Raw genomic sequence first — 17795 nt, 5'->3', positions numbered from 1 at the left:
GCTCTATAGAGCTAAAAAGTTTGGGATCCACTGGTTTAAGTCATGTTTTAAGTTAACAGCTGCTATGCATTGAGTGAGTGATAGTCAACAAGCACTTCCAAACTCCAGCATTTAGGGAAAAAAACATCTGCACAGAATTTCTTGACAGGGAGTAGCTCATAAAATGTCTACAGTGGATTTTTATTAAACAAACACTTTGCAGATAGAAAGAGGATAATTCAAGCTTTCCCTACAGCTGCAATGATGGTAAGTTTGACATTATTTAATACAATTAGAGGACTTTCCTGTTTGGATGAATGGGCTGTCTATGGGAAGTTTCACCTAGTTAGCACCTTGCTGGCAAGATGGCAGCCGTGTGCATATCGTCAATAGCAAGCTGAGGCCCAATCCCAATCCACTCCCTTGCTGACTCAATGAGCCCTCAATGACTTTGCTGCGCGTTCATGTGAAGTCTGCGAGGGCTTGAGGGATGTCCCATTTGAAATCGGTAAGTCAGTGAGGGCTCAGCCCCGCCCCTTTATGTGCCCTTTGCCAAAGTCAGCATCGATGCTGACTTTGGCTGACTTTAGCAAAGAAATTACCCACAGTTCATAGCATTACCAGGGGAATGAGGGGGATTCTCCGTATGTCAATCATTTAAGTATGCAAACTAGTTATGTATCGCGGTTAGAATGTCAACAAACACAATAGTGCTTTCTCACTGTTCTCAAAAGGAGACGGAATAGAAGGATATAGGCTATATATTTAATAACAATAATAATAATGGGGGAAACATGTTGAGAAATGACTAATGAGCAAAGTAAAAGAATATGGAAATTAAATGTATAATGAATATTATTATATATGAATATTACAACCCATATCACACAGGAAAGTGTATTTATGAAACTAATAATAAAACTAGAACTGCACTCTGTCGAGTGCATACTTGCTTGTTGCACACTAGTAGGCCATAAATGGCCAACTAGTGCGCAAGCAGAGCGCGCATGTAATGTTTTCGCCCGCTGTAAACTGCCAAATCTCAGTATCTCTGTGAAGGAATGTTTGAAATGATTAATGTTTAGATGTAATTATTTGCTACCTACTATACATGTAAACATTTAGTATTAAGTATGATTCTAGTTTCTATCTATATAAGAAATACTGTTTTATCGTTGTAGATATATTCTGGATCCCTTTTTTTTTTCAGAGAAAAATAAATCACTTATATGTGTTGAAAAAAAAAGGTATATAAACTGAATTAAAATATGTTATACAGTATACTTTTTCTGTAAACGGTGGAATCTCAATATCTCTGTGAAGGAACATTTGAAATGTGTAATTATTAGGTGTAACTATTTACTACCTATCTAATTTATGTATGTAAACGCCTATAAAAAAAAGTATATAAACTGAATTAAAAATTTAAATTTAAATTTAAATCTATTTAATGTTAGACTATAGTGATATTAATACTAAATCATGGTCAGAGTAATATGTGTCTCTAACTTCAATTTCTATAATAATACTTTCACATTTTGTTAAAATATACATGATCTAAAATATTTCCGTAATCTGTAGTTGGATTTGTATTTAATTGTTTAAAGCCTAATTTTGACATGTAGGTCTTTATACTTCTTTCTATCTTAGTATTATGGTCTTCATTGAAATCTCCTATTATCAAAATTGCAGAAGTCGGAGATGATATATACTGTACCATGTATTCGAGAAATGTGTTTAATTTTGAAAGCTCTGTTTTAGGTGATCTGTACATAAGAATGATATATAGATTTTTATCTTTTACATGTATACATATACATGTTCTACTTTCTCTAATATCCTGCTTTCAGTTGGAATTTCTTCAATGGAAATATCTTCTTTTATAGCAAACATAACTCCCCCACCTATATCTTTTTCTCTATATCTTTTCCTCATCCGCAGAAAAACATCAAATCTGTGCCCGTATTGCTGGATCAATGATGACGAAATGACCATATTTCTTACGTCATCATTTAGAGCTAGTCATACACGTATTTCTTACGTCATCATTTAGAGCTAGTCATACATCAAATCTGTACCCATATTGCTGGACCAATGATGACGAAATGACCATATTTCTTACATACACACCACGTACTCTAGTCCCAGCAGATCAGGCACAATTTGGTAAATTATTTTTTTATTGATTATGTATATAGTATACGTATGACTAGCTCTAAATGATGACGTAAGAAATATATATAGTATATATATAGTATACTGTATAAAGTGTGTAGTTGTAAGTTGATTAGCGGTATTCTGTGGTCACTTTGGTCCAAAAACCGTGACAGCCGTTCCGCCATTTCAGGACCCCCCCAGAAAAACATCAAATCTGTGCCCGTATTGCTGGACCAATGATGACGAAATGACCATATTTCTTACGTCATCATTTAGAGCTAGTCATACACGTATTTCTTACGTCATCATTTAGAGCTAGTCATACATCAAATCTGTGCCCGTATTGCTGGACCAATGATGACAAAATGACCATATTTCTTACATACACACCACGTACTCTGGTCCCAGCAGATCAGGCACAATTTGGTAAATTATTTTTTATTGATTATGTATATAGTATACGTATGACTAGCTCTAAATGATGACGTAAGAAATATATATAGTATATATATAGTATATAGGCATATACTATATATGTATACATATATACTCTATACTCTATACTGTATAAAGTGTGTAGTTGTAAGTTGATTAGCGGTATTCTGTGGTCACTTTGGTCCAAAAACCGTGACAGCCGTTCCGCCATTTCAGGACCCCCCCAGAAAAACATCAAATCTGTGCCCGTATTGCTGGACCAATGATGACGAAATGACCATATTTCTTACGTCATCATTTAGAGCTAGTCATACACGTATGTGTATGACTAGCTCTAAATGATGACGTAAGAAATACGTGTATGACTAGCTCTAAATGATGACGTAAGAAATATGGTCATTTCGTCATCATTGGTCCAGCAATACGGGCACAGATTTGATGTTTTTCTGGGGGGGTCCTGAAATGGCGGAACGGCTGTCACGACAAATGGACCAGGCCGATCACATTACTTGCGCGCTCTGCTTGCGCAAGTAATTAACATCTTGACTTAAATACTAAAATAGACCTGATAGACATGTATAAATAGGCCAAGCATGTAGGTAGGCACTGGCTGTGAATAAGGACAGTTTTTATAAAGTGATGCAAAGTGTCATGAATGGCGGACGCTGATATGGTTCCTTCTTCGCATTTGAGTAAATGGTGCGCTGCGACTGGCCAGTCGTTGTGATTGACAGCCTACACCTAAACCTAACCCTAACCTTAACCTCAGTAAAACTATACCTAAACCTAACCCTAACCCTAACCTCAGTAAAACTATACCTAAACCTAACCTTAACCTCAGTAAAACTATACCTAAACCTAACCTCAGTAAAGCATACCTAAACCTAACCTCAGTAAAACTAACGCAGTGGCTGGGGGGCGTTTAAAAGAACCCGAATGCGAAGAAGATACCATACTGTATTAGCATCGCGGACTCATCTTCAAAGTGCTGTCCCATTTCTTTCACAACAATTTGGAGCCCTTGCAGCCTCTCACCCTCAAGCACTTACAGCTGACGTCATTAAAGTCAATGACGGTCCAGGGCTCAGGGCTTGAGGGAGGCAATTGGGATTGGGCCCGAGTCTATCATCGATGTGCAAGCTAGTCCTCTAGTCTAGCTGGTTTTCTCATTGGCTGATGTATGTGCGCACCGCAAATATGTCCGGCGGAAACGGAGGACTCAGAACACAATAGATCCGCCTTTCCATTCTGGTTCCTACCTAAACTAAACCGAAACCGACACAGAGGCAGTTATAGCGGACCCCCGCAGATAATAATAATAATGCACCTTGTAATTCATTGATTTAATCAATTATTGTTTTACTTTCACAGCCCATGCGTTTTTGGTCTATAGACAAAAGACTATAAACACAAAATACATTTTCAGGTGGTTTTGCCAATTTCAGCCAATCAGAGAGAGAACCCATTTATTAACCCATATTATTATTTTGTTTTTGTTTCCCAATTGTTCTTATTTGACCACAGTTCCTTCTCCTGATTGGATAAAATTGGTATCCTGACTTTAAAGGTTATTTTCTGTTACTGAACAAATACTCTATACTCTATCTATAGCCTATATAGGCCTATTGCTCTTGCCAGTGTATTGTCCAAGGTCCTTACAATTTACAATTTACAATTTAGGCATTTAGCAGACGCTCTTAATCCAGAGCGACTTACATTTAAGCAAGAACAAAAGCATGGGAATACATCACATAAAAGCATTTATCAATATCATGAAACATGCGTAAGCTAAGAAAGTAACAGTGGAATATCTATATAATGAAACTATACATACACTATACATATAAACTATACATATTTACTACTATGCTATACATATGTACTATAACGTGCTATGACTATATACAATACAATTATAGTGCTGTCTACATAACATGCTATAAGTCTGTGTCAAATGCTATCTAAGCCAACATAAATGCTATCTAAGGGGTTAGGGTAAGTGCTATGGGCCATGATGGAGTCTGAAAAGGTGGGTTTTCAGGCTACGGCGGAAGATTGGGAGTGATGCTGCAGTTCTGACTGCAATGGGAAGTGCATTCCACAGTTTTGGAGCCAGAAGGGAGAAGAGTTTGGGACGTGTGGAGCGTTGTCCCGGCGTTTTTAGTGAGGGTACTTCCAGTTTCCCTGCGTTGGCTGATCTGAGTGCGCGGGAGGGTTTGTAGGGTTCAATCATACTTGTAAGATATGGGGGAGCCATACCTTTGGTTGCTTTGAATGCCAGCATCAGAGTTTTGTCCTTGAAAGGATCCTATTAGTTCGTTTAGGCTCCTTTTTTAATACCACTGACAATCAGTTTGGGTTTAAGGCTAAACATGGTACTGACCTCTGCATTTATGCCTTAAAGGAAGTGGTTGATAACTACAAAAGCCATAATTCATCTGTTATAGTTGGTTTTATTGATGCGTCCCGTGCCTTTGACAGGGTCTGTCATCAGAAGCTGTTCCTAAAACTGAGGGAAAGGGGGGTGCCTGACAGCATCATAAGAATCCTGGCATACTGGTATGCTAACCAGAGCATGCAGGTTAGATGGGGAAGTGGGGTCTCGGCTCCTTTTACTGTAGGTAATGGGGTCCGGCAGGGGTGGTTACTCTCCCCAGCCCTATTTAATCTTTATATGAATGATCTCTCTGTTCAGCTGAATAACTGTAACACAGGGTGTATGATTGGAAACTCCCTGGTAAACAATCTGATGTACGCTGATGACTTGGCAATACTCTCTCCCAGTAGTGCTGGCTTTCAACAGCTGCTAAATGTATGCTCTGAATATGGGGTAGCGTATGATATTAAATACAATGCCAAAAAGAGCGTAGTAATGTTCTGCAGGACGAAAGGGGATAAAGACCTCTCCTTTCCCTCCTTTTATTTATCTGATCAGGTGTTATCCATTTGCAGTAAAGCCAAGTATCTGGGACATGTGATAACTGACCAACTGTCTGATGATGAGGATCTGTATAGGCAGCGCCGTATACTGTATGCTCAGGCAAACATGCTGGGGAGGAAATTCCGCTCATGTTCACCTGAGGTTAAAGTTAATCTTTTTAGAGCATACTGTACTCCCCTCTATACCGCCCCCTTGTGGGTTAAATTTAAGAAAGCAAGTATGTATAAACTGCAGGTTGCCTATAATGATTGCATGCGTATATTATTGAACAAACCAAGGTGGAGCAGTGCAAGTGAGTTATTCTGTAGTGTGGGAGTTTACACCTTTCATGCCTTACTGAGACACTTGATGTATACATTTATGTGTCGGCTCAATGAGTCTAAAAACTGCATAATTATGCTGCTATGTAACCCCAGCTTCAGTAGTACCAGGTACCGGTCTGCTTTTTGAAAGCACTGGTATGAATGTTTATTGTAAAAATGATGTTTTTTTGGGTTAGGGGTGTTGCTTCTCTGTATGTACTGTTTTATGTTGTCTGTTGTTATTGGACCCTGAGTCTGAACAAATAAAGTTGATTGATTGATTGATTGATTGATTGATATAGCAATGAATATAGTAATGAACTAGACAAAGTGCCAATCTGCACAGGTCTCCACCAGGGCAGGTCAGGTTGTGGCCTCATGGTGGCGCTATAACAGGCTGTTGAGGAAGATTTGGGCCGGAGGTTCGTGTTGGAGGGATGCAGGTACAAAGTTTTTCCATGTGCGCATACATAAGTTGTATACAGATCGATGCAGTTATAGCAAAAAACAGGAATTGGCCTGTTATAGCGCCACCGTGAGGCTGATTTTGAGGAAGAAATTGTGGCATGTCGTCCTCGGCCTAGTGAAAATGTGCGAAAATTTAACGGAAATTGCACACTGTGTTTGTGATTTGTGGCCTTTTTTCGAAATGAGCTTTTTTTTCGTGTGAGCTTTGGAAGCCAATCTTAGCCAATCAGGATGGAAGATGGGAAATGGTGCCGCTCCGTGTTGATCACATGACTATGGAGATAGTGTATAGCGATTTGCGTGAAATTTGGATAAAATGTGAAGGAGTAATAATAGAAAATGTGTTTTACATATGTGGGCCTCCTGGTGGCGCTATAAAGAGCAGATGTGAAGAATTCCAGGCAAAGGTTTTTCCTTGGCCTCTAGGGAGTTGGCATAGTTATCCACAGATCCGTGCAGTTAGAGGTAAAAACACTTTTCGGCCAGTTATAGCGCCACCTTGAGTCTGAGTTGAAATTGTTCATGTGGCATTTCGTCCTCGGCCTAGTGGGAATGTGGGTGCACAATTTCAGGGAAATGACGCGATGTGTTCATGATTTGCAGCATTTTGTTTGAAACTGAGCACTCCTGTGAACTTTGGAAGCCAATCTTAACCAATCAGGATGGAGTGTGAGAAATCTGAAAGACCGGTTTCGTTGAATGGCTCTAGAGAGACTGTGTACCAATTTGCGTGATGTTTGGACAAAATCTGTAGGTGTACTGTGCAAAAACTTGTTTCGCACAAAGCGGCCTCCTGGTGGCGCTATAACAGGCCGTTCTGGAAAGTTTGGGGCAGAGGTTCATCGTTGGCATCCAGGGAGTGTGTGTGCAAAATTTGGCATCGAGCGGGTTAACGGTGGCCGAGATTAGCTGCTCACGGACACACGGACGGACGGACGGACGGACACACACACGGACAGACACACGGACGGACGGAGTGCAAAACATACTCTCCCCACATGCCTTCGGCCTGGTGGAGACAATAATCAGAATATAGAGAGCTACAGTAACACTTATTTGAACACAGATCACCAGATGTGTGTACCTTGTGGGTGTCCTATGTAGTAGTGTTGGTGTGTGCCCTGCTGTGGCGGGGGGCCGTGCTGAGGCGCGTTGGCGCCGCCCTGCTGGGGGGCGGCGGCATAGTGGAGCATGACTTGAGGAGGTGGGGGCCCGGCAGAGTGGTGGTGGGGGCCTGACATTCCCCCCGCTACGTGAGCCTAGAGGGAGGAGGAGACACACACACACTCTCTTCATATGCTTTTATCTGCCGTGCAACATTATATATAAAACTAGACTATAACTAAGACATTGCATTGACTAAACTATGATTTATTCAAAAGACTATGACTAAAAAAACAAATCAAAATGTGCTGTCAAAGTTAACACTGCTGTTATTAATGATGTACCTGTGTGAGCTGGCTGATGGTGGGGAATCCATGAGCCATGTGCTGGTGTGCCTGCAGGCTGTAGCTCTGCATGGGGTAGGAGGCCTGGGGGGAGCTATGGCCCGGGGGGAGGCTGGGAGGAGTGGAGGAGTGGTACATGGACTGGGGCTGTGGGCCCCCCTGACCCGACTGTAGGGGAATAAGGACATGTTTAGGACAGACTGCCGACTACCTTTTTTCACTGACGAAAACGACATAAAAACTACATAAAAAGTAAGCCATGATGGCTAAAAATTATGACAATTTCATCAACAGATAAAAGATAGACTAAAATGTTAGGGCGGGACTAGAGGAAAAGAGATTGTTTTATGCATGTGGCTCTTGGGTTGTTGCACTCTTAAAAAAGCAGATCTACAAGCACTAGTTGTCTACTGCTTGTAGATCGTCTACTGCTACTGATCGTCTATTTTCAGGATGCAAGTATTAGAAGTATTAGACTGGAACTCACCTATGCTTTTTATGGCATAGGCAGCTCCCGGCAGATCAGAAACTAGGCGCAGCTGCTGGACATGAGACTAATTAATTAGAGAGAGAGGAGTGTGTGTGTGTGTGTGTGTGTGTGTGTGCATGTGTGCATCAACTTAACAAAGGTGCAGACGATCAGAAATCAGCAGAGAGTGAGCGACGTTTGCGCTACTGTATGCCGAATTGAAGTGGACTCGGGGCAGACTTTTTTTTTCTCCCTGGAAATAAAAACGTCTGGGTTTCCGAGGCTAAGTATAAGATCTGCCATAAATGCCATTACACCATCAGGGCCCACAAGAAAAAAAAGGGAAAAAAAAGAAAAAGTTGACAAAAAACATAATCAGTTGACGAAAACGTTCAACTCAAGTTAACCACAGGAGTAGTTCACTCAAGGTGTAGTTCAGCCACATTTTTGTCGCATTCTTAATCCATTTAGACCTGAGGACGCGTCTGTGTCACCTCATAGCTTTTAACCACTTTAAACAAAATGTTAAACTTTAGTTGTTGAAAAATAGAACATCTACAAGCTCATAGCGTGCTATGAGCTTGTAGATCTGCTATTTTTTTTAAGTCGTGAAAACGTGTGCAAATCTTTGAATATATACGGTACTCTTTCACAGCAAACCTTTTTAACTCAAATATTTGCTTCTGGGGGGTCCCTGGAAAAACAGATTTACAGATGGGGGTCGACGGCCATAACCATATGTTCTTTCAGAAAAATGTCATGATTTTAGAAGACATTGGTAGAATCTGGTCTCGGGTCTAATTTGACTGCCGTTCATCAAATTATTGGCTTAGTAATGTAACAAAAATCTCCATTTATACCCCATGAAGCCTTGAATAAATACAGTATTTATTCAAGGCTTCATGGGGTGTGTAATTGATAGAAAATAAGTTGTTTTTTTGGGGATGGAATACTCCTCTAAGACTTAGTTAAATGTACCAGAATTGTCGCAAAACTACTGTATTGTAGCGTATCCTTTCCAATCGATGCTACTGTATCAAAATGCTGTGTCTAGAGTCTAGACCAGTGGTTCCCAAACGGGACCCAAACTAGTTTTAATTTAGCCTTAAACTAATCTTTTGAAACATATATATTGTTTCAAAAATGGGTCCCAACCCACTATTTGGGAACCAGTGCCCTAGAACACATTTTTATGGTTTCCTTTATTTTTTGTTTCCTTCATCTTATTTTTAATTATTATTTCAAAACATTCCCAAATTTGTTTTCAATGCTTGTTTTCAAAACAAATAAAATTATTTATGTTTTTGTAATTTCATGAAGAAATCAAGAAGACATTGCCTCTACACACCTGTGCGTGTCCAGGACTGGGAGCTGTGTGCTGGGGTTGGGGCTGGCTGCCTGTGGGCGTGCTGGAGGGCTGAGGGTGGTGCATGGACCCCCCCGTGTGGTGGGAGAAGGCCTGGGGGGCTGGGAGACCACCGAGAGAGAGGAAGAGAGGAGTAGAGTTAGAACACAGTGCTATGATGGGCCTCTCTGGTGGGACTGTGAGGGTACTAATAAGCAATTTAAGCCTGATTTAAGCGGTTGTTTCACCCCGCTCGAAAATTTCCACACCAAATTCTATCATCTGTAGCTCTCAGGAAATACCTTTTCAACACGATACTGCGAAAAGTGTTTTATCCACTGCAGTTGGACAGGGATGTCCTGACACAGAACATCTTCTCGGAGCTAATAGCTGAGGGTGAGGTTCTAAACTGGGCTAGGGTTGAAGTTGAACTACTGTTGCTTACCATACATGGCCTGTTGTGGGCCTTGAGGCCCCTCGGTTTGGCCGGGGTATGGGGGTCCGGGGTGCCCCATGCCCTGAGGGGACGTCAGCATCCTGGCTCCTCCCTGCAGCATGGAGTACATGGGCTGCAAGCCACAACACAGAAGACAACGTTCAAAATCACAAATGTAATGTTACCCAATGTTGATTTCATTTGACTAAAACTAAAATGTTCGTCGACTACCTTTTATTCACTGACAAAAACTAAACAAAAACTAAATAAACTAGGCTATGATGACTAAAACTATGTCTAATTATTCGGACAATTTGACAAACACTATAGACTAAAATGTCAGGGAGGGACGAGTGGAGAAGGGAGCCAGTCATTTTATGTTTGGTTGTGCTCGCGTGCCGATCTACAAGATCTTGTAGATCGGGACAAACATTTCGGCTGTCAGTGTTTGTCCCTGTTCAAAAATGAAATAAATGTTTTGAACTGAAGTCTTAATTGGTGCGTGCGACCCACTACCGTTATTTATTTAAAACAATATGACTAAATCTAAATAAAAAATGTATTCAGAAGACGACGACTAAAAAAGAAATCAAAATGCCCCCTGGGTGGACCCACCTGTCCGTGGTAGTGTGGAGGCATGGCCTGGAGGACCTGTCCGTACTGCAGGTAGGACTGGTAGGGCGAGGCCACCAGCGGAGCGCCCGCCGCCGAGGCCGCCACCTGCATCATGTTGGCCTGCGTCTGGGAGGCGTGGTGGTCCGCGGCGCGAGGGCCCACCACTGGACCTACAGCAGGGGGAGGGGGGGGAGTGATGACCGTCAAATCAGTGCCAAGATTTAACCCGTTTAGGACGGAATCCCCCCTTTTGGGGTTTTTACCCTTCAAGACGGGGGTTCTTGTTGCTTGTATAGCAGCATAAATATTTGAAGTTTCATAAAACTTATTTATAAGGTGTTTTTAGAATTGGCCTCAGTCCTAAAAGGGTTAAAAAAATTGCCTCGAATATGATTAATACGATTATGTAAAAAAAAAAAGGATGTGGCGTATCTACAAGCTTGTAGATAGTCTGTTTTCGCTATTTTTGTATGCCAAAACTGTGCAACAAAGTATGATACAGTGCTAAGTGAAGTTACTTGAAGTGTTTGATCAGACTAATTCATTTAGTCGATTATAAAATCAAATAAATTTTACTCTCCCCGCCCCGCCTGCTTTCTGTTTATCGTCCCAGCCTCACTGCCTAGCCCTAGTCAATTCAATTCAAGTCAATTCAATTGGGTTTTTGCACATTGTGTGTGCTTGTATTAATATACTTGCAAGGCTCAAATTCATTTTATAATTAGGAAAAGATCCAGAATTCCAGATTGGGGGTTAGAGAAGTTAGGGTTAGAGTTCAATTTGGTACAAAAAGTTAAACTCTAGTTTAGGATTATTTCGACGTTAGCTTCAGGGATTTGAAACTGCGTTAACCGTGATCTACACAGCGAGTGATCTACTCGCTGGGGTGTCATGCACCGAAAAAAGACTGCTGATCTACAAGCCCACAGCGCATCACAGCACAATACGTTGCAGGTTTGTAGATCAGCAATCTTTTGACATTAGGCGTATGGCTAAAAATGGCAAAAACTAAATGGCAAAAAATGTTGGTGTGTGTGTGTCTGTGTGTGTGCGTGCGTGCGCGCGTGTGTGTGTGTGTGTGTACCTTTAGCTCTGGGGTATTTGCTCTGGGCGACAGTAGACATGTACTGGTACATCTGAGGAGCCTGGGAAACAGCCTGATAATGACACCAAAGTCAACAACTGCATGCACAATCCATCACTCACACATTACAGTACAGTACATGTCACCACCATCCAAAACATTTAAACTTCAATATTTTATAGTTTTCCTGAAAAAATAAATTAATAAAACAGTCTGTATGGTAACGTGTTATATTGGTTCTTACCCCAAATTTTTATTTTACTATTACTTTTTGGAGAATATGAGATATTCCGCATACATACATACACACACACAAACACGCGCACGCACTCGCACAATTATTTTTAGTCGACGGAATAAACACTGGCAGTCTGCGCACCTGGACGGGGTGTCCGTGGATGGAGTTGGGAAACACGTAGGACAAGTAGGGTCCAGGCGGGCTGCTGTAGATGGCCCCCGGCCCCACGCCAGGCTGACCACCCCCCTGTGGGGGTCCTGGAGGAGGAGGAGCTAGCACCAGGGACGGGCTGGGTGGGGTGGGCCGTGGGGGGGTGGGCGTCGGAGCAGGCTTCTGCTGCAAAAACAAACACACAAAGTGTTATAAAGACATGTTGTACTTGTGGGGAGAAAAAGGCTAAGACAAAAACAAAAGGAAAGGAGAAAAAACATAAAAATGAGATGTGCATGCGTGCGTGCAAGAGAGAAAGTGAGAGAGAGACACTGACCAAGACAGTGGGGGCTTTGATGGGAAGGAATTCTTTGGCGTTGGGATTTAATGTTGAGTTCTTCACCTGCCTGTAAGTATGAAAACAGTTGTAAAGGTTATAGGTTATAATAATAATAATAATACATTAACACATTCAGACTGTATGACGTGTGGGAACGTCATAACTAATCCAACCGACGGATCCAAAGGACGTGTGTACACGTCCTAGCGCATTTTCAGAAAAATATTCTGAATTATTTTATTTTTATTTTTAGTTGGCCTCTCCTTCTGCACCATACTACTTGTTCTTTCACACATGTGCGTTGTCGTTCACTTCCCTGTTTACCGTTCACAAAGAAAGACTCGGCGAGCGTTATCTAGGGAGCTCTCCGTGGTTTTGACCAGGTGGATATACTACGCTCTTTATTTCTGACTTCAACATGCCTCTCGTTTAAAATATGAAGCGAGCGATCATCAGCGACCTTTATCGGAATCTTAGCGAGGTAAGCAAGCAAAAATAACGGAACGGAAGGGGGGGGGCCTTCCCGGCACCCCAAGCTTCTATTTCGACAGAAATCCGCTGATTGTGTTAAGATACATAAACACATAAATGATACATCATACTTGTAGAGCATTTTTTTCACCATACTTTGTAAAGCACAAAAATAAATAAATAAAAGTTTACAAAGACTTAAAACGATTAAAAACAGAAGAGTTGTAAGGGAAAGGGTGCCCTGGATTAGGTGGGGAAGGCATGTCTGAAGTGGATTTAAAAGAATATGTATTTACATCAAACATCATATCTCACGATGTGTGAGATTGTGTGGATTATTTGTTTGGCGAGGAGATTTGGGGCCCTATTTTCGTCAGTGCTAAACCCCTTATCCTTTACTTCTTTGCCTTTAATACTATTTTGAAAAACATATTAAAATTGTTCAACTAGCTAGATCGGCTATTTTAACTATTTAAAAGCGTTTTTCAAAATAGTAAAAAATGCAAAGAAGTTTAGGGGTAAGGGGTTTAGGGGTTATTTTGTTCTGGGGGGTCCCTGGAACCATGATATGGCCGTCCACAGCCAAATATATATAGTTTTTGTAATACAGCACCACAATCATTTAAACCACTTCATCCATTTATATGTTGAATATAAAAAAATAGCAGATTTCTGAAAAATGTATATCAAAGATGTCTGGGCATTTTTTTATAATCCTGAATTTCTTTGTAACACCTCTCTTCTGGGGGGGGGGGGGGTCCCCTGGCACAAACCCTTTTCAGATGGGGGTTCTGCGGTCAATACACAATTTGGGTGGTCGTTGACATGAACAAGTGTGAGAAACAGTGACTTACACCACGGCCACTGGTGAGTTGTTGGTGCGCTCCACGCTGTCTGGCCGGGGGTCCACGGTAGCGAGGGTCCCGGAGCTGGGCTGAGGCGTCCCGGCGGATTGCCTGTCTGGTCCCGCAGACTGGGGGACACCTGGTATCCATAGTTTTGGACATTGGTCAGTAAAGCTTGTAAAGACTCAAAACATTTCTAAAATAGTGAAAATAGCCGATCGAACGCACAACGGTACATGCTTGTGGATCAGATCTTTTCACTACTATCGCACGACACCGTTGTGCTAGAAATTACAAAATGAAAAAGACAATAATTAAAACACATGCTTCTGGCCCAGGCCGTAGCGTAACGGTCTGGGCACCGGACTGGTGATCCAGTCGCGGTGTGCCGCGGGTTCGACTCCCGGACCCGACACGGCCTTTACCGCATGTCATCCCCCCATCTCTCTCCCGTTTCCTGTCAGCCTACTTTCTATCCCTTAAAAAATCAATAAAGGCGTAAGCCGCAAAAAAATATCTTAAAAAAAAAAAAAAAAAAAACACATGCTTCTTGATTCTTCGATTAATCCAAAAAGTAATCAACAGAATAACCGCCAAGAAATATATATATACAAAATAAGTCTCTGCAGCGACAATATATAAATATAAATATAAATACATTAATCCATAATGTATACTTGTAAAGAATCTATGGTTGCACCTGGTGTGGGGGTGGGAGGAGTGAGCGTAGCGGTAGAGCAAGACACTGCCTCGGGAATTTGCTGATCCTGGGCGGGTCTGGAGTCCACCATCTGGGGGGCAACGCCCGCTGGCGAAGACGATTCTAAACTGGCAAGGTTTGCAGTTGAGGAAGAGCTGGAGCTGGGCTGGAGCTGAGAGGGAGAGAGAGAGAGAGATATCAGTAACTATGATATTGTTGCTGTCGGGTAGAAATGTTTTTATTATTATTTATTTTTTCAGGCCGCAACCACCCGCCAAAATAATCATAATTATTTGAACTGAGGACCCCCCCCCCACCCCACCCTGACAAGCACTTGGAATTGCATTTCGTTCGACTCAGTTCCACAGATATGATTGTGAAAATAGCCAAACTACAAGCTCACAAGCTTATAGAGCGTCGCAGTCCCTCCCCCTTTCAGAAAAACGAGTGGCCCAGGAAATGAAAACCCAATGCATTCTCCCATAGGCATTTCTTATTTAATTTATTTAAAGACCTTTTAAGCGCCGTACGAAGCCAACTCTTGTCGTGACAAATCATGACAACACACACAATTTTTCGGGCCAAACAAATAATTACAAAGAAGAAAAACAACAACAAAAAGTGTTGTAACCTGCCGTTTCTTTCTACTTTCTAATTCTTTGTTTAGCCCGAAGAATAGGCCCTGCGGTAAGCCCCGCCCGCTCGCTCAGCTGCCTCGATACCGTTGTTAAGCAGGACAAACATCAGCGAACCTCCATTGAGGACCGTGTTATGTCGGCGTTTTTCCGAAGAGGAATAGAAGCATTCATATCAACAACATTCATACTATAATAACGCCATGGTGAAACGTTGCTGTTGGGCGTCCTGCAACAGTGCTTCATAGGCACCCAGAACGTTTGGGGCATTTATTTTTATTCCTTTCCCGTGGGTGCGCACAATGTTTACATTCTAGAGGAGGAAGCGGCGGTGGCGTCACTCGTTCACCCTCCCTGCTACTATCATACTAGTATTAACGTCAACCTTTACTAAACAATGGTTAAATCAATCGTCTAATAAACAACAAACAATTTACCTTGGAGCAAATGGTGTGCTTTGTAACTTTCTAGTTGCTTGTGTTGGACGGCAGCCACATAACTGTCTTCAACCACAGGCTCCAGTCACGTCCCCTCCCACTGCGGTTCAGAAAAAAAAGAACGCTGCTTACCCCCTTCTGCATGCAAAAAGTGAAGGTCCGCTAATGGTCTAAACTATTTTATTTGCCGTTCCTAAATTAAAAATAGTTTAGACCATTAGCGGACCTTCACTTTTTGGATACAATGTGCAGAAAATGGTAAGCAGCGTTCTTTTTCTGAACCGCAGTGGGAGGGAACGTGACTGGAGGCTGGAGACCAACACAAGCAACTGAGCGTGGAGATTAGAAAGTTACAAAGCACACCATTTGCTCCAAGGTAAGTTGTTAGTTGTTTATTAGACGATTGATTTAAACATTGTTTAGTAAAAGTTGACGTTAATAGTATGATTTAGTAGCAGGGAGGGTGAATGAGTGACCGCCGCGTCCTCCACCTCCAGAATGTAAACATTGACATGTGCATGATGTGCGCACCCACAGGGAAAGGAATAAAAAGAAATGCCCCAAACTTTCTGGGTACTTATTAAGCACTGTTGCAGGACGCCCAACAGCAACGTTTCACCATGGCGTTATTATAGTATGAATGTTGTTGATATGAATGCTTCTATTCCTCTTCGGAAAAACGCCGACATAACACGGTCCTCAATGGAGGTTTGCTGATGTTTGTCCTGCTTAACAACGGTATCGAGGCAGCTGAGCGAGCGGGCGGGGCTTACCGCAGGGCCTATTGTGTGTGTTGTCATGATTTGTCACGACAAGAGTTGGCTTCGTACGGCGCTTTAAAGGTCTTTAAATAAATTAAATAAGAAATGCATTGGGTTTTCATTTCCTGGGCCACTCGTTTTTCTGAAAGGGGGAGGGACTGCGACGCTCTATAGATCAGCTTTCTTAAAATAATATTTGACAATTTGGCTAATTTGGTATTTTAAAGGCCTCAAAATTAAATTGTAACATTAGAAATGTGCAGATACCCTGTATACACTTATTTATGTTGGTTGTTTACTGTTGAGTGAGAAAACAATAGTGCACATTAAGCTAATCCTCTGGGGACCCCCCACAATAAACATTATTGTCTCCACCAGGCCGAAGGCATGGGGGGAGAGTATGTTTTGCACTCCGTCCGTCCGTCCGTGTGTCCGTCCGTGTGTCCGTGAGCAGCTAATCTCGGCCACCGTTAACCCGGTCGATGCCAAATTTGGCACACACACTCCCTGGATGCCAACGATGAACCTCTGCCCCAAACTTTCCAGAACGGCCTGTTATAGCGCCACCAGGAGGCCGCTTTGTGCAAAACAAGTTTTTGCACAGTACACCTACAGATTTTGTCCAAACATCACGCAAATTGGTACACAGTCTCTCTAGAGCCATTCAACGAAACCGGTCTTTCAGATTTCTCAGACTCCATCCTGATTGGTTAAGATTGGCTTCCAAAGTTCATAGGAGTGCTCAGTTTCAAACAAAATGCTGCAAATCATGAACACATCGCGTGATTTCCGTGAAATTGTGCACCCACATTCCCACTAGGCCGAGGACGAAATGCCACATGAACAATTTCAACTCAGCCTCAAGGTGGCGCTATAACTGGCCGAAAAGTGTTTTTACCTCTAACTGCACGGATCTGTGGATAACTTTGTATGCCAACTCCCTAGAGGCCAAGGAAAAACCTTTGCCTGGAATTTTTCACATCTGCTCTTTATAGCGCCACCAGGAGGCCGACATATGTAAAACACATTTTCTATTATTACTAAATTTCACGCAAATCGGTACACATGTGATCAAGACAGGTTTGTTTGATTTCTCATATTCCATCCTGATTGGCCACGATTGGCTCCTACAGTTTTCAGGAGTAGCCCGCTTTGTACAAATCGCCACAACTCCTCAACGCAGCGTCCGATTGCGATGAAACTGTGCACGCATATTCCCACTAGGCTGAGGAAGAAATCCTGGTGGAGACCTGTGCCCAGAAGGGCACTTTTTCTAGTTTGAACTGAGGACCCCCCCACCCCCGCAACTTGGCAAGAATTGTAGGCATTACATGTACATTTAGTTTGACTCGGTTCCACAGACAAATGTTGTGGAAATACTAGCAGAACTACTTGAAGCTCTCGCACTGCGAGGCATTGTGTGCACTTGTAGAGCATCTATTTCCACAATGTTTGCCTCTTTCTTACGTTATATTTAACAATTTGGTCAATTTGGTCCACGTTAAGCAAGTAATCCCCCCCCAGCCATTCTCGCGGCTG

The 17795-nt window shown here is 42.2% G+C and overlaps 1 protein-coding gene across 3 annotated transcripts in view; it reads right to left on the bottom strand.

Annotated features, from left to right (window-relative positions):
• The window catches only part of atxn2l (ataxin 2-like), a 35506-nt gene that overhangs the window by 1695 nt on the left and 16016 nt on the right, over positions 1-17795 (bottom strand). For 2 of the 3 annotated variants that reach the window (XM_083779315.1, XM_083779314.1), the window contains exons 14-23: positions 14424-14595; positions 13733-13862; positions 12405-12474; positions 12059-12253; positions 11680-11752; positions 10596-10765; positions 9990-10113; positions 9548-9666; positions 7731-7898; positions 7367-7541 (exon numbers count right to left, since the gene is read on the bottom strand). In XM_083779315.1, the coding sequence (XP_083635441.1) occupies positions 7367-7541; positions 7731-7898; positions 9548-9666; positions 9990-10113; positions 10596-10765; positions 11680-11752; positions 12059-12253; positions 12405-12474; positions 13733-13862; positions 14424-14595 (1396 nt within the window). The remainder of the gene's footprint in view (positions 1-7366; positions 7542-7730; positions 7899-9547; positions 9667-9989; positions 10114-10595; positions 10766-11679; positions 11753-12058; positions 12254-12404; positions 12475-13732; positions 13863-14423; positions 14596-17795) is intronic. The other variant, XM_083779316.1, reaches the window with a different exon arrangement.

Source organism: Protomyctophum parallelum, assembly GCF_964188405.1.
Source record: "Protomyctophum parallelum genome assembly, chromosome: 13".
In the NCBI taxonomy this organism is placed as follows: Eukaryota; Metazoa; Chordata; class Actinopteri; order Myctophiformes; family Myctophidae; genus Protomyctophum; species Protomyctophum parallelum.
The sequence above is the reverse complement of the archived record's forward strand: the minus strand, read 5'-3'. Positions and strand labels throughout refer to the sequence as shown.